The 24,665-nt window shown below is 37.9% G+C and overlaps 1 protein-coding gene across 1 annotated transcript; it reads left to right on the forward strand.

Annotated features, from left to right (window-relative positions):
* The first annotated feature begins 636 nt into the window (after positions 1 to 636).
* On the forward strand, positions 637 to 17,000 carry LOC109912238 (serine/threonine-protein phosphatase 2A catalytic subunit alpha isoform). Its single transcript, XM_020511629.2, has 7 exons — positions 637 to 987; positions 11,334 to 11,543; positions 12,825 to 12,998; positions 13,395 to 13,484; positions 13,568 to 13,729; positions 15,130 to 15,248; positions 16,150 to 17,000. The coding sequence occupies exons 1-7, from the start codon at positions 886 to 888 to the stop codon at positions 16,220 to 16,222; spliced, it is 930 nt and encodes a 309-aa protein (XP_020367218.1). The 5' UTR covers positions 637 to 885; the 3' UTR covers positions 16,223 to 17,000.
* The last annotated feature ends 7,665 nt before the right edge of the window (positions 17,001 to 24,665 follow it).

Consider the following 24,665-nt stretch of genomic DNA (forward strand, 5'->3'; position numbering starts at 1 on the left):
CTTTAGATCAACGAAGGATGAAAGGTGACTTGATAGAGGTGTACAAAATGATCAGAGGTATAGATAGACAGCCAGAGACTTTTTCCTAGGGTGGAGTTAGCTATTACAAGGGGGCATAGTTTTAAAGTGAGTGGAGGTAGATATAGGGGAGACGTCAGAGGTAGTTTCTTTACTCAGAGAGTGGTAGGGGTGTGGAATGCAATGCCGGAGAGGGTAGTGGAGATGGCCTCATTAGGGGCATTTAAGCGGCTATTAGATAGGCATATGGATGATAGTATTAGGTAGGGGTGGAGATTAGATAGACCTTAGGATTAGGGTAAAAGTTAGGTAACAACATCGTGGGCTGAAGGGCCTGTACTGTGCTGTACCGTTCTATGTTCTATGGACAGTAACACTGCACCATACAGTGTCATGGACACTGACACTGGACCGTACAATGACAATGTACAGTACCACTGGACCATAGTGACCATGGACACTGACACTAGACCATAGAGTTAACATGGACAGTGATGCTGATGCAGACATCACTCTATCCCGCTGCGACTGAGTTGGAGTCTGCGCGCATGCGTTATCCTTCACGCTCCCCTTTCCCCTGTAGGGGGAGGTGCTATTCACGCACCTGCGCAAAGCTGATTGCAGCGGGGCGGCGGCCATTTTGTGGGACAGAGATCCAGAGCCGGAGGGAGACAAGGGTTTTGATCAGCTCCCGACGGCTCATTGCCGCACCGGCTCAAGTACCAACGGTTTTCGCCCACCTTGTTCGGCAGTTTTTTTTAAATAAAGGAAAACTTATACCCATTTTCCAAATACAGGGTGGTAAAACTGCTCCTTTATACAAGATCCGTCCTGTTGCTCCAGCGGGTACTCGGGTAAAAGGGAGCAATGGATGAGAAGGCGTTCACCAAGGAGCTGGACCAGTGGATCGAGCAGCTCAACGACTGTAAACAGCTGACCGAGAGCCAAGTGAAGACGCTATGTGAAAAGGTGAGGCTGCTAAACCGGCTCTATCTTAACCCTCCTCGGCGAGTGGCTCGGTGACTGGTCACCATCCCCGGTGGGCGGCCTAGTGCCCGAGCCTCGGCGGAAAATGTCGGCCGCCTCCGGTTAGCGCTTAATGCGGCTTCCTCACTTGGGAGCTCCTTAACCCTGGCTCTGAAAAGAATGATCCGCCGAAAGCTTGAGAAACATGAGTTTGTTTGTCGATGGCTCTGAGGTCAGGGGGAGCCGGCTTCTCTTTGCCGCAGAAAGTCGGCTTTTACGGCAGAGCGACCTAAAATGGCGCCTTCCGGGGCTGAGCTTCCAGCGGCCGGAGCCCAGCAAAATAACTCCCGTTATTGTTCCAAATAATAGCATCAAATACAGCCCACTCTCTGTCCCCACCTCATCCCCAAATAGAATATTAACCATTTACCGTATTTCATATCTCAAGAGTAGAGCATTTTGGAATTGGTGTTTTTTTCGTTTTTAAGTTCTGTGTGATGTATCTTAGAATGGCTTATAAGTTCGATATTCGTGCTGTTATTCATTGAGTATTTAATCCTTTTTTTGTGTATAACTAATGTTACGGAAAGTATACTCTTGTTTGAGTAGTACGTAACAGTAGAGAGAGCAGCAAGAAGCTTCTTGAATGGATTGAACTGGTGAAAGAAAATGGCATTTTGTACTGGAAGTTGTAGTGTAGCACAGTTGCTTTTCGGTATTTCACTGAAGTATCGGTGCTAATGTCAGGTGTTGCTTTAAGAGATTTCAATCATTTTGTTATGATTAACGTCTTTGTAAATCAACTATTTTCGTACCACTGGCTGAAATTTGGGAGTAGATAATTCTTTAGACATCGAATGCCTTTCCTTGGTTTGTCATAGCCTTTTGAAATTACACCATTAAGCAACAGTGGTTGGTGTACAGGAAGGTGTGTGCTTTAAAAACAAATTGACGTCATTGGATGGAATGCACATGCTTGCATTTTCAGTGCATTGTTTTCTTAGTAACTTTGAAAACCAATAAAATCAGCTTTTTTTGACTGCTGCCATTCTGCAATGCTTATCATGCGTTTGAAAGAAAAAGTCCTTCATAACATTAAATGTAAAAGTACTAAAAAATTTGATACCAACCCCTGTTTATGTGGAATTCCAAATTCAGAATGTGCTTAGCTGCATTAAGAATGCAAGTATTGATCACATTATCGAATTGTTCAATTGTGTCATGAATTTTGTTTGATCATTAAAATGATTGAAGGTTATATGTAATTTGAATTGACTGAATATTCCTTGTGGAGTGGCTTTGTCATTTTGACTTCAGATTTTTTTTTCTGTATACCTGTAATTAGCAGTGCGTTCAAAAATTACTTCTGGCCTACTTAACTCTAGCAGTCAAGGCTAGAGGTTGACCATTTAATGTTGACCAGTTTTCTCCAACATGTATATGTTTTGGATTGACACATAGTTACTCTTATGGTAAAATGTATCTGTTGCTTAGATGGTAGAAAATGTCATTATTAATAACATCAAATATGAATTTCCTCAGTGACCAAAATGGTGAAATTCCTTCATTTTGCTGTTCAACCAAGACCATCCTCCTCTTTCCGCCTCATCTCCTCCCCCCCCCCCCCATCCTCCTCTGTTACGCAGCAAGGTAATGATTGACTTGTGACCCAACCTTCAGTTTATTCAGATTATACTGAAGGGGATTCCTGAGATAGAGGGCCAAGACTGTTAAGGAAACGAGTGAGATTCTATAAATGGAGACTGGGAATATTCCAGATATTTTTAATCAAGCTGATCAGGTGGGACTTGAATTTGTGACCTCTGGCTCAGAGGTTTGGACAGTATCACTGAGCCACAAGACTTGCACTGGCAGTATTACATCGTGAGTCAGTGAGCACATGGTAATAAATGAATGTAACCGTGTAAGTTAACACAGGCAGCAGGGTGTTTAGTGCCTTGTATTCATGGGGAGTAGAACTGGGGAGATCATGAGTATGTTGGAATACTAATAAAGGCATGAAAGATGGTACAGTAGCAAATGAGATAAGGGTAATTTTAGATTATGTCATGAAGGTGGGAATAGTGGTTGCACAAATACAGAGTCAACATTTCGGGTCTGGTGACCCTTCCTCAGAGCTGGACCTGAAATGTTGACTCTTTTCTCCTTTACAGATGCTGCCAGGCCTGCTGAGCTTTACCAGCAACTTTGTTTTTGTTCCTGATTTACAGCATCCGCAGTTCTTTCGGTTTTTACAATGTCAGAAGCTTACCTCGGGAATCAGCTGCATTCTAGTGTTGTAGTACCATGCATTGCTAGTCTTCAATATAATATAAAAGCAAAATACAATAGATACTGCAGGAAATCTGAAACTGATGTAGAAAATGCCAAAAATAGAGGTTTGGCAGCATCTGTGGAGTGATACAAATGAGTTTTTCTGGTAAAGATGTTCTTTCCGGAGGACAGATTTTAGTTTTAAAAACTTGGTTTTAATTTTGCAGTGCATATTTGCATATCCTGTGGGTAAATTTGTTATATGGCTGTCCAGGTGAAACATGGGATATTGGTGTTGATGCTAGCTTCAATTTTTGTTTTCTGCTGGCTGACAATTTGAAATCCTTCATCGAGGCAGGAAGAAATCTGGTGGACTGCTGACATCATCTTGTTCTTCTTTGAAACACTAAAACAAATAACCTACTTTGTCATAAAACAGAAATAAATTTTTTCCAAGATAGATTCCAAAACATGGAGCTGTAGTTGTGTAATTCACGGTATGGTATGAGTAGATAGCAAGACCAAATTTGTCATATGCCGAAGACCTAAAGAACTCTTCATGGAAAGGTTCAGGTTGACAGGCTGTGTTGAGAGGAATGGAAGATTCATAGACTTGGCCCTTAACATGCAGAGAATTAATAAATTATAGGGAAGTTGCTAGTAAAACTGAATAGGTTGAATTGATGGAGGCAACTATTAAAATGAAGATTTATTGAAGGGAAACTATGAAAGGAACTTGGAATGGCTAATAGGCATTTCTGTTTAAATGTTCAGTCACTAAAGTTCTGCAAGCAGAAACTATGCTGGGATATTTGAATCTGAGTATTGAATCTTCAGAGGTGATACTGTTTATGTATTACGGTATGAAGAAACATAGATTTTTAGTCAGTCCGTAGTTAAAACAAACGGTAACAAAATGTATTACATTCTCCATAGGTAAGGTGGATGTAGATTATCAAAATAATCCTAAAGATTGGAATTTAATCTCTCAAATGATCATTAAATTAACAATAGCATTGAAATTGATAGTGTGTCAGGAAGAACTTCCTACCAAGTGTACTGAATTTTTAGGAAATTATTTGTCAAGGTAGAAAGTGTGTATGGATATTAGAGGAATGATTTGTTTTTGTAGATCTCAAAGATGGAAAGCATCTAGAAACCTTGAAAGTAATGACTGTAAAACCCTGTAGCTTCAAAGAGCAGTGTGCCAAATGCTGTTACCTTTCCATACAAATTCATATATTTTTAAAAATTAACACTAAATTTTGCTCAGTGTAATTTCAATATGGTGAGATGCTGTGCCTTTTACATTGGATTAAGATTTGAATTGACATTGTGGTATCTTTAATGTAGCATAGGAAACGTGTGAAACTTAATTTAACTGGCAGTATTTATTCTGATGAGAACTGAAGTTGAGACAGGGCATTTTCCATCAGTTATTTTGATTACTAAAATGTGATAATTATCAGAAATGAGGCTTTTGTTGATCTAATAGTCAGTGTTTTGTGCCTTTGTGTTGGATTTAAATGGCATATTTCAATTCAAGATAGGCTGAAGAGCTTGGGAATACACATTGTTTGCTTATTTTGAAATTCTGAGAGTTTTACTGAGCCAGCAATTTTATCTCTATAGACACAAAAGCTAGAAATATAGAGGAATCTCATACTTTTTCCAAAAATTTCAAGATGTCAAGATTATTTGACATTCGGGAATGGTAATGCTGTAGTTATGTAAAAACTGAAAGAACTGCAAATCTGGAACAAAAACAGAAATTACTGGAAAAGCTCAGCAGGTCTGGCAGCATCTGTGAAGAAAAAAAATCAGTTAACGTTTCAGGTCTGGTGACCCTTCCTCAATAGTTATGGCCTGGACTAGTAATTAGGAGAACAAGCTCAGCCATGGACACTGGAGAATTGGATTGTTTTAAAATCTGGGTTTTGTGTAATAAAAAGAAGATTGACTTGATAACCTGACTTGTTTGCTGTTAATCTTTGGGGAAATAACTATCTTTATATGATCTGGTCATTCCATGATTTTAGTCCTCAACCATTTAGATGACAGACAGTTTCTCCAGCAATTTCTGAGGTCTAGCAGCATCAATGGAGAGAAAGCAGAGTCAAGTTTCAAGTCCAGTGACCCTCCTTCAGAATCAGTTTAGTGAAGTGGCCTACCAAGTCACTATTCCTTTGTGATTCAGGTCTTCAAGGAAATACTCATGAAATTTATAGATAATTTCAACATTACTGGTACTTAACTATCTATTTGTTTGTAATTTAAATTCCATTTTAAGTTTTTAAAAATTTCCCATTCCACTCACCTATTATTTGTCCAATTTTTGTCTGTTGTCTTGCTCCATGATTATTACATGTTCACATTTTTTAAATTAACTATTTGGTCCTTATTTCAGTGCAGTTTGTACAGCAGCTTACGCTTGTGAAAGTGTTTGTGAATACAATACCATTGTTGTATCTATCGGTGGAAACTAAAGTCTTGGTCTGCTATGAATTTATTGCTCTTTCATTTGCTGTCTCTCCATCCTCCCCACCCCAAAACAAAATGTCATCCCTCAATGAGGGGAGAAGGCATAAGTTACAGTTTAATGCTAACTTGCTCAAGTGCCAGCAGGGTTTGGGGATATTGTTACCTTTAAACTGTAAATTTGCAGAGTTTGACCCATTTTATAACTAGGGACCGAAGAAAATATCTTCAAGTACCCAATCACTTAAATTGGCCACAAACAAAAGGATTAGAATGTACATTCATTAAGGAGTTTTATCCTGCTGTGTCATGCATGTGGATTTTAGACTTAAACCCAAGAGGTGCTACATTTTGTAGAAATGTTAAATAAGTACCCTGTCTGCCTCTCATCGTGAAGTGTGTAAGTTGACAATCACTTTTGTCTATTTCAAACTGGCCTTCTTAAGTAATTTAACAGATGCAGATTGCTTTGTGGAGTTCTGAGACTTGATTAATTGCTCCACTCATATTTCCAATCCATACTCTCCTGAAGAAAGACTACATGGAGTTGTCTTTGAATCCATATCATCAAGTTACCTCCCAATTTTAAATAATGCGGTGTCAGAGCAAACCTTTAACTGGTTGCTTAACTGTGTCATGGGGCTGAAATAATAAACTGTTTGCATTGTGACTGAAAGGTAACCAAAGTGGTTGAACAGCAGTGATAAAATGTGGGCCTGTGCTGCTTTTTATGCTGGGCCAAGTTAATGCTAATTGCATGTATGATTTAAAAGGCCTTTGAATCAGGAGCTTGTATCAACAATGAACATTAATGAAGTAAACTACTTATTTTGGTAGATTGATCCCCTACAGTGTGGAAACAGGCCCTTTGGCCCAACAAGTCCACACCGACCCACAGAGCGTCCCACCCAGACCATCCCCCTGTAACCCACCTAATCTACACATCCTTGAAGACTACGGGCAATTTAGCATGGCCAATCAACCTATCCTGCACATCTTTGGACTGTGGGAGGAAACCCACGCAGGCACGGGGAGAATGTGCAAATTCCACACAGACAGTCACCCGAGGGTGGAATTGAACCAGGATCCCTGGCGCTGAGAGGCAGCAGTGCTAACCACTTAGCCACCGTGCCATGTAATTTTATCAACTTCAAAGGAATATGACTGAATCACTATTATTTTGAAGTTTTGTGTCCTTTTAAAATGAGGTTACTATTTAAGCAAGATCAAAAATGTAAGCATGTCTAGATGTTTTTCTATCTAGTAGTGAAGGGATTGGCAACCTATTTTTGAATCTGAGCCTTTTTAAAAAAATCTTTCTGGACTAAAATGTTTTGGGGGCTGCAGGATGCAAATTTGGCATTTCTAAACTAGATACTTGGCATTTGTCAAATGTATTTTGGTGGAATGTGGAATTTTGCATATGTCAAAAACAGGTAAAAAAATTATGTACCTAATGAAGACTTCTAAAATAGGACCTTTCTAACCTATGACCACTACCAGAAGGGCAGGGGTAGCAGATATATGGGAGCACCACCACCACCTGCAAGTTTCTTTTCAAGCCACTTAACATCCTGACTTAGAAATAGATTGCCACTCTTTTGCTGTTGCTGATCAAAATCCTGGAATTCTTCTAACAACGCTTTAGGCGTACCTCGCTGAATTAACAGCAGCAGTTCAAGAAAGAAATTCACCACCACCACCTCATTGCAGCTAGAGATGGGCAATAAATGCTGGCCCAGCCAGCAGAGCCCACATTCCTTATATTAATAAAATTGAATTATCCCATTTTTTGACATTTTGTTTAACTATAATATTGTCCATGTTAAGCTGCATAGAGTTATGACCAAAGTGGTTGAGCAGCTGTGATAAAATGTGAGCCTGTGATTTTTGTGATTTTTAAAAAACTTCTCATATTTAAAAATGTCTCTGCTATCTTAGAAATAATCATAATTGCAGCTATAAAACCACCTCCATGAACCAAACATCTGTAGCCTTGATGCAGCAAGATGGCTTGATTGGGTTTTGTTGGAGAACTATAATGATTCTTGTTAAAATGACTTAAAGCCATAAAATGCAGCATTACAATTCATCTTTTATCCTCATACTAAAAACACAGCTGTTCTTTTCTGACTTAATTTTTTTAGGCCTTTTCATATTAATGCAATCCAAGTAGCAATGAGGTACAATTTGGATATTAACAGGCTGCATATTGAACACCCCTGCACTAATGGATGCTTACTCGGGAAGCAAGAGTACAATGTTGTTATTTTGGTTGAAGGACCAGAAAAGGGATTGTATTGGATGTGGCTTGACTTCTGCAAAGGAATTTTTTTGTTGGATGACAGGACAGCAACCCAACAGAAGGCAGAGCTGTAGTGCTCATATTAAAAGAGTCATTTGCAATGAGGTGTAAGTCAACCCGCTGGTACCATCTTCAGAACACTGGAACCGCCATCAAGCAAAAATGAATCTCATGTAAACTGGTGGAAACCATCTGCATTAGCAGAGTCTGCATAATACACACTGTTCCATTTGATCTGGTCTACTCAACAGCAGGTTCTGATCTACGTGCAACATCAGTTCTCACTAGTTGATTGTTAATACCTTCCATAATGATACTTGTCGAAAAGCTGATGAATAATGTGATCTTATTTATTAACCATTCTTTTTAATCAATATAACTGATATAATTTGAGCTGCATTGAATATTTAGGGTAGTAGCCGTTTCCTTGTAATTACTTCTTGAAGCTTGACTCATTTAGGCTCTCAGTTTAATTATTTCGATTTGGCATCACTGATTCTGATCAACTGCAGGAAAACTTATAAGTTGTTTGTTTTGTGGCTGGATAATGCATTGCCACAATCAGTCTTTTGACTGCAAATCAGAATCTTAAGAATGTGATTGGACTTGCATTTTAACTGATGGATGTGGAGTTTTTCAAATCTAAGTGATATGAACCCAAGTACTCCTTATGCAATGGCCTGCCACATAAAGATTTAAAATCATGTTTCGATTAATTTGTATATATCTCAACCAGCAAATGTAACCCTTCTAATTTATGCATTTATGGGGTAGCAGCTCTTTTCAATCCTATAAGACCATCACGTTTTTTAACAGGTTAAGTATAAACATAAATAATGGAGAAAAAGGAGTATAATATGTTCACCTATATTGTAACCAAATTAGAACACTCAAACCTTAGCTGAAGCTAAATTCTGTCCTTCAACATGGTTCTTTGGAAATTGAGAGATGAAGTTGTCTCTGGCCCTTCAGAATCTCTAAATATTTTGTACTAAATAAAATGGATCCTTTTTATTAAAACCTACTGATTAAAATGTATTCCAAAGTTATAAATTTCAATAATATTAGGAAAATCGTAAAATATTGAATAATTACATTGCCATGAGTCTTAAGTTTTAAAGTTAATCAACGCCAATTAGACAAACTTGACCATTTTGTTCTGGGCAACTGGCATGGAGTATATTGGTGCCTAGTAAGGTGGGATAATCTGGTTTATTTTCCTCTTGAGAAATGTGCTAATTTCATTTTGTCATTTAACTAAAAACTGGTAAAACTGGCCGTGCATGTGAATAAGCTAATTGAACAATATTTTCCAACGTTTTCGAAGTTGATTTTCTTGATCTATTAAGTATCAGCTGATGTCTTTAAGTTTTATGTATTGGTTATGCCATTGGAAGATGCATATAGCTGCTAGTTTACAGATGGTTGATTTTTATAGCCCCATGGACTAACTTGTTAATTTCTAAACTGCCTCAAATTTGCTCAATAATTTGTATCTGTGGTACATAGTTGACTTTTCGCAAGGAATGGTATTGTTTTCATGCTGGTTCTAGGTCTAACGTTTGGGAATTTAGAGAAGCGAGAATATAGCTGAGATGTTTCAGATTTAGATTGGAAATTCTACCAGGGTTTCCTTGCATGAAAAATACAGAAAGATGCTAGTTTGGTAATTTTGTTCAAGCGTTCATCTGGAAATGCCAATTCATCCAGGTATTCTAGGAGGAATTGAAACCTTTTTGAGGTTTATTCTGGTATCTTCTAGTGGTAGATTTCCTGAGAACTGGTTCAGGTTTTGTACCAAGAAGGATGTTACTTCACAGTTCTTCAGATGAGCTGATTTTCATAGCCCACAGTGACAGCTTTTGGTGATGGAGATGTAGGAGCTCCTTGGAAAACAGGCGTGTGCATGTGGCTAGGTGATTTAAAAGGCAACAAAGAAAAAGAAAAGAATGGATTTGCATAGTGCTTTAAAGTGCAGTTATTGCTGTTGCTTAAAAGTGCACTCAACAGTCTAACAGCAATGTCATAACCTAACCAGAAAATTTCCAGTAATGCTGCCTTAGATAAATATTGCCCTTGACACTGAGCATAAGTCCCCTTTTTTTCAGTACAGTACTCCTCCAACTTTGATTTCTGTAGTCATGCTTTAGAATGAGACATGAATCCTGAACTTTATGATTGACGTACAAGTATGTTACCAACTAAGCCATGGGTGAAAATGAACTGATTCTTAAAGTATCAAATCAGTTATCCGGTTGGCATCTATGTAAACCTTCATATCATGACTGAATGACTTTAGCCAACGTGGAAGACTAAAAATATTCATGAGTTGGCAATTTTGTCCTCTATCTGACTAATTTTAGAATTCTAAAAATATTCATGCTAGTTACCATCTCCTTTTAACTATCAAATATTTGAAGGTTGAGATGTACAGTATCTGGAAGTGGTTGGGAAGGCTCTGTTTCTGTGCTGTATGACTCCATGCAGGAATCCTCAAATTGGAATATAGTAGGTGAGCAAAAGGGCATCTGGCACTCTTTTATGATGTTTAAATGTACATAATACTGGCAATTGGCATCCATGTTTTAATTTAAGGGAATGAGTAATTGGTTGCTGGGTGGATTGAATTTATTTATATCATTCTGGATTTGTTGCTGGCAAGGAAAATTGTTTTTTACTTTCTATCTGTGTCTATAGAGAAAATGCGCAGCTCAACGTGGGAATTCACCATATGAGTGGTGTAGTGGAAGAGCATACCAATGTACTGGCATAAGTTTTAAAATAAAATTGATGGTATTCACCATTTGAGAGTAAATGGTAGTAGTAACCATCAGTTGACTATTAAAAATGAAAGATCAAAATGTAACTTCTCTGTATCCAAGAAATTACGAATTGTGAATTCACTTAACCATGCCAAAGAATAGTATAATCAAAAATCAATATCTGCAGGCAAAAATCATGTATCTGCGATTTTAAACCTATTTTAACTTTTTAAGTGAGATTCACATTTGTGAATTTCATCATTCATGAGGCTTCTCAGAAATGGAACACTTGCAAATTCGGAGGAATGACTGATTTTGTAATTTCATGATTCTTTTTGCAGTTCAGAGTAACAACTTTTGAGATACGAAATGTTGCATCTTTGGTTCTTATGCTTGAAATTAATATTGCTCATGTTGTCTATTTTTGGAAATGCTGAGGATTGATGCTAAAGTTAACAACTGCATTGCATTATGTAGTTGTGTAAATATCTTTTGAACTAATTTCCTCTTCAATTTTTCCTTTTCTTTAGGCTAAAGAAATTTTGACGAAGGAGTCAAATGTGCAAGATGTGCGATGTCCTGTCACAGTCTGTGGAGATGTTCATGGGCAATTTCATGACCTTATGGAACTTTTTAGAATTGGAGGGAAATCACCAGATACAAATTATCTTTTTATGGGAGATTATGTTGACAGAGGTTATTATTCAGTTGAAACAGTTACACTCCTTGTAGCTCTTAAGGTATCTAACTTTTGTTTATAGTGTTAAAATTCAAACATTTTCTAATAGAGTCTATGAAGTTAGCTTTGCTGTATGTTTTGGTAGATTTGACACTACTAATTAAATTGCTGAATAAATTCCTTGAAGTATACAGAAGGTTCCGGATTTACGAATGCAATCCCTTACAGAGGTGTAATTTTAAAGACCGAACACCAATATTTCCTGTACTTGCGATTGGTTGCATTACATTGTCCTGTATTGGTATAATAGAATGGAATTTTACATTTCAGGAGGCCATTTGGCCCTTCATATCTGTACTGGTTACCATTTACAGATGCAAAATAATTAGTGAGGTACAGTAAGGAAAATTTTGAAAATAATGTTTTCAGGATACTAGGACTGGAAATCATAGGCTGAGTGTTCTGACTTGTGCACGGACTCTAGAATGGAATCTGCTCGCAACCCGGAGACTGCCTGTACAATCATTTTGATAATGGTCTGCTGTTTCCATATTTAATTTTGTGTTATAGTATTATGGTGCTTTTAGAGCAGTGTTTCCTAATATGTTGTATTGAGTTTTTAAAATATAGTTCTTGGGTATGTGGTGATGGTGACAAGTTTCTATGTTCTCATTTCAGTGTAGCAGGGAGGGGTGGAACCTTAGGAAATGCAGGCCATTTTATCATGTTCCATGTTATATTTATGTTCTACACAGGTATATGCATCAGATGTTTTAAAGTGACTGTGCGTTGATATGGCTGTTCATTGTTTTATGAGAGATTTTACTCCGCTCCGATTCTCCGTTTAGTGTTTTGTCTCCTTTTGGTCAGTTGCCTGTCTAATCCACCAGTACGGAAACTCTACAGTGGAGCTTTTTTTTTCTCCCCAAAATGGGGGTATTTAGATTTCCATGTGATGTTTAGAAGTGATAGATGACTAGTATACTGTCACTAGAACGAAACTGCTTTCTAATCTTTGGTACCTTCTAAAACGATGACCATTATCTGCATATAAAAGTAACTTCCTAGGGCGTACTTGAACGTAACGGTCAAGCCTTGGGTGGAATGTAGTGACTTAGGATAGCTGAATGCTGATAACATTGGTTTCTTCTTGAAATTAGTCTGCCTTTTGTAGATTTGAAAGAAAATCTTCATTTTTAGGGTATGAAGCTTGTTTCAAAAAGTACACAGGAACTCAGTTTGCCTATATTTATTAACTCAAGGAATTATAGCACTTGTTTTTACTGTCACATTAGATGTTAATGTCTGTGGCTTTACTGATATAAAGATGATTTTATTATAGGTGCGTTATCGTGAACGTATCACAATACTCAGAGGGAATCATGAAAGCAGACAAATTACACAAGTATATGGTTTCTACGATGAATGTCTAAGGAAATACGGAAATGCCAATGTGTGGAAGTATTTTACAGATCTCTTTGATTATCTTCCACTCACTGCCTTGGTTGATGGCCAGGTGAATAGCTTTTCAATATGTATGTAAGGTCAGATGCTGAAGTCTATTTGTATAATAGTGGTGTTTTATGCAGCCTGAAAACTTAAAATTGTAGTTAAATAATTGTGCGGGAAAGGAAGAATATATTAAATTAGCTTCTCTAACTAATGTGATTCACATGTCAACATTGGACGTTTAATTACAGTTGTTAAAAGATTGCTTGCAACAGTGCACTGGCCCCATCCTTATCTGCTATTCACAAAATGTAACTGCCATTTGCTGTAATTTTGAAAGCAAGCAAAGTTAGTTATATATAGGTATGTATGTTTGTGTTAAGTTCTGAAAGCTTAAGTAATATACGTGTTCGGACTGCAGCATGTCTTAAAAATAAATGCTGCTCCTTTTTGTTCCCAATAGATTTTCTGCCTCCATGGAGGCCTTTCACCTTCTATAGATACACTGGATCACATTCGAGCGCTTGATCGCCTTCAGGAAGTTCCACATGAGGTATGCTTTCAGAATTGTTAGTATTTACTGTCAGAGTGGCTAATGAAAATTTTGGTTCTAATTTCTTTACCTCTTATTTTCAGGGTCCAATGTGTGACTTGTTATGGTCTGATCCAGATGACCGTGGAGGTTGGGGTATTTCTCCTAGAGGTGCTGGCTACACCTTTGGTCAGGATATTTCTGAGACATTTAACCATGCTAATGGCCTTACATTGGTTTCACGAGCTCACCAGCTAGTGATGGAGGTACAAGGCACATGTTAATATTTTATATGTACAAAGAGAAAATCTTGCATAAAGACATATGACATTGTATTATGCCCTAATTTAAGGAAGTGAAACCAGACCCTTCAGTCGATAACAAATGATCTGTCTAGTCTTTATGGTACCTTTTTGGGGGATGGAGTCTTTTCTCTGTTGTAGGCTTGCAGGTCCAGGTAGGGTAAGTAGGAGATGAAGGAACTGGAGAGAGCTTCCCGTGATCTGTTTTGATGACTGAATTACTGCTGGGAAAAGCTAACAATCTCAGATGAATGAGGACAGTCCAGATAGCGCAGAATCCGTCTGAGCATTGAGGATCGCCGATATGTTGAAGATGCCATGTGTGGTTTGGATAGTAATATGATTTCTTGAAATGGTTCTACTCTTGTTTCGACTCATTGGGGTAGTGCCCTGGAAATCAAGTCACACCATTCCTGGAGTTATCACAAAAGTGAAAAAAAGTTTTAAAAGTATCCAAGATTCCCCAGATTACCTGACTTTTAGACCTAGACTGCTAGAAAGCACAGCAGGTTTCTATATTGCACAACAATCAGTTCGTATCACAGTAAATAGACTATAGCTGCATGTAAATTGTTGGCTTGTAATACTAGTGATTAAACTTTAATCACCTTATTTCTTCCAACCCCATACACATGCAAGCACAAGCAAACAAATGGGGTAAATAGTTCATAGGCAGAGGGGAAAACTGGAAAGAGATTTCAGTGGTCTTTGTTCCCACTGTTGAGTTGATCTAACGCTTGTTGGCCAATGGGTTGCTTCAGTTGTCTGACCTCGGATGCTTCCACTGATTGTTAAGAGACACAAGGTGATCAGTTTATATATAAAAAGTCTTTCTCTTATCAGTTAAAAATCACAGCTTACAACAGCTGTTGCAGAAAAGATAAACTTGTTTTATTCAGATTTAGTGAGTTTTGACTGCGGGGAACAGAGCATCACTTCCAAGCTGGGGAAGACCTAAACACTTTTCTCTCCCATTCTGTTCCCAGCTCCAAGCTGTTCAGTTACAGCTTGTTCAAACAGTTACATTTGATGCTTGGCATGGGTGTCAGGTCACTTTTCAAAATTGCAGACACCCTTTCAAAATAATGCTCTCATTTGTCCCCAGTTTTTAAACATCTTAAGTCTCCTCAAATGTATTCAGTCTAACAACAGGAGTGCCACGACCACATTGGCTCTTGATGTTTATTTGGAGTGTCAAACAGTAGTCCTCCTCTGTGAGAAGTTTGGTTCTTTAAGATATTTGCTAATGTGTACACTTAGAATCATTGAACACATGAACATTCCCATTCCATGTGCTTTTTCTTGCATTGCAGTAGAGTCTCTGAATCAATTTTACAAAATGTTAATAGAATTTTTGTCAATAGGGTTACAACTGGTGTCACGATCGCAATGTCGTAACCATCTTCAGTGCTCCAAACTACTGTTACCGTTGTGGTAATCAAGCTGCAATAATGGAACTTGATGATACCCTTAAATACTCTTTGTAAGTACTTGAAATATTAAATATTGTACATTGTTATTTGTCAAAGCTGTATAAAGACTACTTCACCAGTAAAATTTTTAATCCATTGTGAATTTTGAATTAGCTTCTTTGATTAAGATGTAAGTTGTGTAAGAGAATGGACGATCCCTGGGTGAAAGCTGAGATGATTTTGAATATAGTAAATACTATTTTGAATTGCAAAACTTGCTCACCAGCCAACAGTTTCAATACTGTTAATTTAGTCCCACAGTTCTTTTTTGTGTTCCCCAGATCACAGCTGTGGGAAGGCAACTATGTGATTTTTACATTGTGAGATACCTCAATGTATTTTTTTCTGAGAATTGTGACTTCCGTGCCGTTGTTCCATACTTGCTCACTACTGGGGGGGGAAGCAATCACCATTTACGTTAAAGGTAAACATTTCGGTTTTGACTCACTCTTTACTGGCTGCTCATTTCTAGGAATTGCAGCCCATAGCCATTTGGCGTGCCCATCTTCATACCCACCCAATTTCCTTCCCCCTCATTTCCCAAAGTTTCCTTTCCTTGGCCCAAGTCTCCTGAATTAATTGGTGCTTTTTTCAGGATTTGGATTAGTGGAACTTTTAACCTAAAACATCTATATGGATTGACATTGCTTGTTAGATTTGAGTACATGTATTTCCACGTAAACTTTGCTCTTGCTTTTAGAATGGAAGGAATAAGGCATTTTTTCCCCTGTTTGCTTGTTTCCCAGTCTAATGTCATAATGCCACATGGTCAGATTTGGGGCTCGTACTCTGACCAGTCAGAATAATATTTGCATCAGTCTCCTTGAGTAGTATTTGAAGCAACTAATTTTAAGTTTTACTTATGGTCTGTATATTTGAATAATAAAATGTTTGTTTTTCCCACTTTGATAGCCTGCAGTTTGATCCAGCACCTCGCAGAGGTGAACCACATGTTACCCGCCGTACCCCGGATTACTTCCTGTAAAATCTTATGTACAGTATTGCCATGAATTAAAAGTTGGCCTGACAAAATTGGAAGAGCAACAGTAACTTCAATTACAAGGAAGAGTCTCAAACATTCAGAAACCTGCCTTCACGGACCAAAAGACGTGCCATAATAAGTACAAACCACAGTCTGCAAATATCACATTGTTCTTTTTTGAGCACCGGTTCATCAATGCATGCTGATGTGTGAAAGTTATGGGTTAAGAGCCATGGTTTGAGCCTAGGCCTGTTTGTAGACAAGTTACTTTTGCTTTGTTCCAGAGATTGCAGAGATAAAGATGTAAACATTAAAAACTGCACCTCGTGATAATTTTTCTTTTAGCTATAGCGTTACTAAGCATGACTTGTAGATAAAAAAAAATAGCAGTAAACAATCAGTGGAGCTCAAAAGAACATTTGGAAGTACAAAGGCCTCTTTATTTGTGAGAGTACTGAAATCTTGTTTCAGGGAATACTGTTTAATTTAATTTCTGTCTCTAATGTTTTTCCCTTATTTTGTCTTTGTATCCATATCTGTTTAGTTGTATGAATCAAATCATCCATCCTTTTCTCTTTAAGGAATCATGTCAGAGGTCTGCTACTTGTTGTTTTTCATAATAAACTTGTGACCTAAGAATTGAAATATTTCAAATTTTAATTGTATTTGGGATTGAAGAGCAAATGCCTTTATGTAAAATGCTACACCAACACATTTGACTTTATAAGTGTATGTACTACAGGCTCCAGGTTAAAATAATAAAGACTGAAATTACAGGTTATTTTCTGCATTTGAGAGCAGGCCTACCAGGCCTATGTGCATTTCTTCAGTATCTTGATGGAGCATGATTGAAATCTGAGGAAAAGGCATTAAATGTCCAATGTAAAGTTATGTAAAATGACTTTCCATTGACGTCTGTAATTACTTTTGGTGTGTGTTGCAATTAGTTTTGAATCACCAAGATCACAGTCAGTATTATAGTTCCTCCTGCTTTTCTCAAGCCAACCCTTCAAGTTTTCTCTGGTAATTTATCAAAAGGATTGATACCCTAATCCAAAAACAGAATATTCAGTTGTTACTTTATATCAGTCCAGCACAATCCAATCTCAACAAAAATAACCAGTTTGCCTTGAATAAGAGATTTGCCTCTGCCTGTTTTGGTAGTTGTGCTAGTTTTTTTCGTTTCTTAGACTCTGTTCATCTCTATTAGAGCAAGGCTGTTTTTTGTTTTGGCTTGCTTTGCCAGGTAATTCATTCATTCATGGGACCATGGAATTTTGGTTGAGGTGCCATAATCTCCAGTGCCCTCTTTCTTAAGACTGTTTGTGGCTGGCCCAATATTTGGATTTATTTATTGTGTGTGCCTCTCATTCTCTTAGCACCTGCTCTTGTACCACAATATGTTTCTGTCTCATGGGAACTTGGATAAAGACATCAGGGAAAGCTGGATGAGCACGTCAAAGTTGTAAAAGGTTATGCTAATAGAGCAGTAGCAGGAAGCTTGTGTGCAGCATGGGCCAGTTGAGAAGGCCTATTTTTGTACATGCTGTGTAAATTGTTGTTTTGCTGAATTGTAGGTTTGTAATGGATAGCACCTTTGTGCTGTTAACATTCAACTAGAACAACAGTTAGGCACTGAAGATGACACTGGCTTTTGTGGGCCAGCGTACATTGCTAGAAGTGCATGTTTGTTGCCAGATGTTTTTGCTCATTTCTAATTGAATAACTCAATTCTACACTAATACACAAGCATGAATATTTATTGACATTTTATCTGCTATTTAACTTTTTAAAAGTTGTAGGGAAAGAAGAAAATTGGTATGCGAGGAATTGATCTTTGCAGGGTTGAATAGTGAAGCTAGTTAACAGCAAGTTGAAGGAAGCTTGCTTTGTTACACTGTTCAGTTCATGTAACTGAATGGTGTGTCTATGATCTTTACTCTAGAAGTCTGACTACAGTTGTCAATGAAAGTGGGAAGCTTGACCTGTGCTAGTATCCTTCAGAGATCAGATCTTTGGTTTGTTATTTACTGAACTGCCATGGCTTGTTTCATGTAACAGCAACAGAAATGCAGACATGTAATCGGCATGTCATTATTAATGCCATTTTGTTGAATTTTAGCCACGTTCTCCAGGGTAAGCATGTAAGTACTACCAAACAACTCTTCTTCCCCTCCCCCAACCCATGGCCATAGTGGCAGTTGAGATATGGTAATGTAGACCAGCGGAGGGAACAGTATTTGAACATTCTGCTAATGCAAGGATTTTGAATCCAAACCAGCTTTTATCTTCAAGTCTGTGAGGGATGGAGGAATGTTATCAATTTTCATATGCTCAGTGGGAACAAGATGGTTTGTAATAAATCAATAAGCGCAAAGGCCAGAACATCACTTGAGTTTGAATGCTGAAAACAGTTTTGGTGTTCCCAGGTGAGACTAGGAGATTAATTTTTCAACAGTTGTGTGAGCTGTATTCTCTAATTATATGAACTTTATTAACATTAACTCTCATAGTTCTGGACTTGATTTCTTTTATTCTCACATTTGAACATAAGCTAAAACTGACCTGGCCTTTGATCAGGCCATGTCATTTGTACAGTCTTCTGTTCTTGTAACCGAATAGTGTGCCTCTAAACCTTTTTTCTGGAAGCTTAGCCAACTCCAAGAGTGATACATTCCAGTTATAGTGTAGTCATGTATTAAAACTAGGTGATGAACTCCTCTACATGTACTTTTATTATAAAAGTCAATTTACTTAACCAATCCTTTTAGTGGAGTTATTACAGAAAATTTTCATGACAGATTTTTACCAGAATTCAAGGTGTGTATTAGTTGCTTTTCAACATTCTGGCCATCCCTTTTACAGCACTTCATCAGTAATAATTTACGTTTTTCACTTTTGTTGAACTATATAACTGAAATTTGTTGAACAAATAAAAAAAACGTACACAAAGTTCTTGTGTGCATATTGTAATCTGGTAGGTTAGATACCACTTGTGAGCGCTTCTGAGCTGACGAGAGCATATCTCTGGAATGAAAATATCTCTGGCCTTGCATTCTATCCAAGTATGAATATGACTTCAGGTGAATTGAAAGGTGGAGGAACATGACTAAATCCATTTTTATTTGTCAAGATGAGTTGAACAGAAAGATGCAACCCAAAGATTTCTCACCAGTCACCATTTTCATTATAAGAAATTCTGTGGTTTCACTGAGACTGGAAAGTAGAAACTTTAATCAACCTGTCAGGCATGCTGTGACAGACCTCTGCTGCAGGTGCGACCTGAACCTGGATCTTGTGGCTCAGAGGTCAGAGAACTACCATTGCCCCACAAGATCCCATCAAGATATCTTGTATATTGGTATTTAAGTGGTAATTAGGGACAAAAATAAGTCACTTGGACAAGTGTAGACTAATGGAGGAAAGCCAGCCATGCTAAAGTCAAATTGAATTTAACTAACTTTAGAGGATATTGATGAGGTAACAAGAAGATTGATGTAGATGATGTGATGTCAATGGATTTTAATAAAGTTCCACATAATAGGCTTCCCAGTAAAGCTGTGAAGGCCTTGGAACAAAAGAGTGAGTGGCAGTATGGATATAAGGTTGGTTGAACAACAGAAAATAGTATTCATGAGCAGTTGTTTTTCAGACTAAAGCAAGGTATACAATAAGTAAACCCAGGGTTAGTGCTGGCCCACTTTTTTTTATCATACATTAATGACCTAAACTTGGTGATAAGTCATTTTAGTTTTAAAATTGCAGAAAACAAAATGAAGTATTGTGAATTGGGAAAGATAGTGATGGACTTCAAGTGGGAATAGTCTGTTGGAATGGTCAGATGAACAGCAGGTGAAATTTCTTGTGGCAAAGAGTGAATTGATTATATTTTGGTAGAAAGAATCATGAAGGTCAATGTATAATTGTGAAGGTTGCAGGAGCAGTGAAATTTGTGAGGATTTGTGCTGAAACTCAATATGACATAGCAGTTAAGATCTTTATTTTAAAAAAAAAAGTGGGATCTGAACAATATAGTTAGTGACTTTTAAGTACAGTCAAATAATTCATGATGGACCTTTTAATTATAAAACATTGATTAGGCCTTCCCTGGAGTAATGTCCAATTCTGGTCACTGCATTCTCAGGAACCACATAGACTCTTTAGAGAAGATACAGAAATGATATTTAAATTTGGCTTCAGGGATGAGGGATTTCAGTTACACAGATCGATTAGATTTTCTCTAGGAGATTTGATGGTGCTCAGCATCATGGAGGGATCTCTATGTAAAGTAGATTGGAAGAAATTTCCGATGAGGAAAAGCATTGAGTGCCTGGGGATGTCAATTTGTGATTGGCAAAAGAACCGTAGCCATCGTAAGGGAGAAATTATCTAGTGCAACAAGAAATCTGGATTTGGTAGATGGAATATAAAGTGGAAAAATGTTATTGTCCACTTTAGGAAGAATAGGCAAAAAAGTTTGATTCTGTGGTATGAAGGCTTCTGGTTGTCTTAGCAAGAAGCTAAGTGCAATATGCAGTACAGGAAGTAATTGGGAAGGTAAACTGAATGTGCCGTTATTGCGAGAAGGCTGGGTGTAAAACAAAGAAAAAATGGGTGTTGGGTAGTCTTGCTACAGATGTCCAGGGTCTGCTCGCATCTGGAATGCTGCACAGTTTTGGACTGGAAAAAAAAATGAAAAGCATAGCCTGAGGATGTAGTAGAAGTGCTTTTAATCATGACTTAAGGGGATTGGATAAGCACCTGAAGGCAAAAAAAAATGCAGTAGGGCTCTGGGTAAAAGGGAATGGAGGAGTGGGATCAGTTAAGTTGCTTTGCTGGGAATCAGCAGAGACAAAATGGCAGCCTCCTGTTACATAATGATGGCATGAATCTTTAATAAAAAATTGTAAATGTTATGCTCACAAACCATTGATGTGCATGTGCCAGCTGTATCTAGAAAATGAACTGCTCAACCAATGAATAAAAAGTTTATCTACCAATCTATCAAGAACTCACTATAGTCCTTGGAGTAGGTAACCAAACTCTTGGTTCAGTTCTGTTCCTCTTTCTCTATATCTGGGTAATCTAAAGGTAAGGCACCAGAATATGCCAACTGTTTGGTTCAATGTGAATATGTACCTGACAAGACTATTTAACAGCAATATTAACAAAGTAAAATCAATGGAGCAAATGTTGCTTAGAAGATCTTTAGCACATTATTGATAACTGATATAATTAAACAAGATTCATGATTATTGATGCTTTGAGTAGACTGATTGCAAGCGATTGGAGTCTCACTTCTGATTAGCTACCAAGCATTCTGAGAATTTAGATGGTTAATATATACAAACTGAAGGCAGTACTATTATTTAATCTAGTCTCAATCCCTGAGGATCTTTGCAGACCTTTGGTTTTATTAACGCGTGGAGACCAAATGTAGTTCTTAGGTGAAGGGATTTAGAGGATGAATAATGGGATGAAGAGTATGCATTGTTATTTTTATTTGTATTTATATAAAAACTTCATGATCACATTTAAAATGGAAACCCTATATAAATTCATGCTGTGATTATATTCTGCTGCCAATGTTTTTTCCATGGGATGAGGCATCACTGGCACGACCAGCATTTATGCTTCATCCCTAAATGTCCATGCTGTAGTTATACCCTTCCACCAATTCTTTATTTCATGGGATATGTGTGTCACTGGTAAGACCAGAATTTGTGTTCCGTCCCTAAATGCTCTCAAATTGAGGGTTGACATTTCAGAGTCATAAATATTTCCGTGTGGGTCTAGAGCCATGCGTATGCCAGACCAGGTAGAGTCAGCAGATTTCCTTCCTAAAGGGCATTAGTGAACCAGGTGGGTTTGTACAAAAGTCAGAGAGAGTTGTCATGGTTACAATTATAGAAACTAGCTTTTGAATTCCAGATTCATTGAATTAAATTCCACCAATTGCTATGGTGGGATTTGAACCCACTTGCCAGAGCATTAGCCTGGAGTCTCTGGATTACTTGTCCAGTGTCATTCCCTGTTGTGGGGTTAATCAGCTCAAATTGCTGGACGGACAGTTTGCAGTGTAGTGATGCCAACAGTGCAGATTGAATTCCTGTATCAGTTGAGGTTAACATGAAGGTACCACCTTCTCAATCTCGCCCTCGGCTGAGACATGGTGACTGTCAGGTTAAGTCACCACTAGAGAGCAGCCTAGTGGTCTTCAGGAACATTGGCAACCTGACCCTGTGGTAGGCCTGCAGAATCTCAATTGCCAAAAGGGTATGATTGAAGTAAGCAGTTACATTATAAACGGGTATAGGAACTATACTGAATGCCATTTTATTATTTCTTTGACTTGTCAATAAGCATTTTTGGATCAGTGTAAACATCATTTATGATTTAATAGCATCCAGGTGCAAAATCATAGTCTGCAATGTTATTGATTGAGGATACTGTAATCCATCCTTAATTCATGCCTTCAGGCAAGGAAGGAAAATGTATGAGATTTGCTGCCAAAAATATTTTAATTTCTGTATTCTCATGGCATAACTTAAAGTGGAGATAAATTTGGTTCTTCAAATTGTGACCTGTTTGTGTTATATTTCCATCATAGAAAATAACCTTAGATCCTTGATCAATTGGTAGTTAGTTCAGTAAAAAGATGATATGCAGAACTGTTTTATTCTGGTGTGGAATCTGTTGTTTGCTGCCCAGCATTATCATTGGGCAATCATCAGTCATTTAAATTTGAGGACAGCTGCTGGAAAAGTGTCCAAAAATCATGGCAATTACATATGTGGGCTAATTGTTTGTAAACATTTCTATTCTCTTTGTGACAATGATATTGACTGCATTTCTTGTATTGAAGAATATATTTGTATTTGCAACCAAAAGTCTGCAATCTTGACATTGCTTAAGGACAAAATAAGTATTTAAAAAGATTTCAATGTTCCATTTCAATTCCATCATACAAGTGAGAACATCAATGCCCTTCATCTAACTCTTTGCTTTAATCAATAAAGAAATCTTCACTGATTATGGCTAAATACTCCTTGTATCTTGAAATAGGTAGTGGTACAACTGAGTTTGAAAGGGTGCACCAATTCCTTTCTAGTCTACTCTTCGCTGGTGAAAAATTTTAATTTAATTATGGTGTTGACATTGCAAATTGCGTAAGTTTTTTGAACTGCATTGTGCTTAGTATTTAGAAATAATTTAGTCTTTTTTTTAGTCAAAGAATGTGACATGCTGTCGACATGCAATTAGGTGGTATGGTAAGTAGTGAGGAGGAAAGCCATAGATTGCAGTGTGATAAAGACAGGCTGGTCAGGTGGGTTGAACAGTGAAAAGTGGCATTTAATGCTGGAGAGTGAGGATGCACTTTGGGAAGGCTAACTAGGCAAGGACTACACATTAGATGTAGGACCCTAGTAAGTAGAGAGGATCAGGGGACCTTACTGTCCATGTCCAGCAGGGACAGCAGGACAGGTAGTGGCTATGAAGGCATTTATTTTCCTTCCCTTTATTAGTGAAGATAGTTGATGTAAGAGCAAAGAAGATTACAATGTGTTTAACATTAGTTAACCATAGGCAACCACACTGTGGAAGAGAGTGATTGCAGAAGAGATCCACTAGAATACTGCCTAGGCTGGATTGATTCAGCTATGAAAAGACTAGATAGGCTGGGGTTGGTTTTCCTCTAAACAGAGAAGGCTGAGGGGAGACCTGATTTGAGGTGTACAAAGTTCCACTTAATAGAGGGGTCTATAACAAGGGACACAGTTTTAAGATAAGGGCAGAGGGTTTGAGGAAAAGAAATTCACCCAGAGGTTGCTGGGTATCTACAACTCTGGCTAATAGAAGCAGAAATTGTCAGGACATTTAAGATCAGATGAACACTTGAAACACCATAGCATACCAGTGTTATGACCCACTGGGGTAATAGGTCATAAAAAGAGAGCCACTATTTCTGGAGTCGTATCAAATGTTCAAGATTTTTTTCAAAGGTATGCACAGTACCCCAATTTACTTCACTTCCAGAACAAGGAGATAAAGATTGGTAGAAAGCATGGATGAGGTTTCTCTGTTTAAACAAGGGTTACTTTAGTAAGACAATTGCTAAGATCATTAAGACAAATAGGGAAATGAATTATTGGTGATGGTGAAAAAAAAATAGAAAATCAGTTCAATGGTGTTTGCTTCCTGATTCCAATGTTACGATGATCCCACTTCAGCTAACCAGGCCCTTGGTATTCAGAGATAGTAGGAACTGCAGATGCTGGAGAATCCGAGACAACAAGGTGCAGGGCTGGATGAACACAGCAGGCCAAGCAGCATCATAGGAGCAGAGAGGCTGACGTTTCGGGCCTAGACCCTTCATCAGAGAAGGGGGTTTTTTCAAAACCCCCTTCCCCTCCCCCTTTTCTGATGAAGGGTCTAGGCCCGAAAC

This window comes from Rhincodon typus, chromosome 12 (assembly GCF_021869965.1).
Source record: "Rhincodon typus isolate 14 chromosome 12, sRhiTyp1.1, whole genome shotgun sequence".
In the NCBI taxonomy this organism is placed as follows: Eukaryota; Metazoa; Chordata; class Chondrichthyes; order Orectolobiformes; family Rhincodontidae; genus Rhincodon; species Rhincodon typus.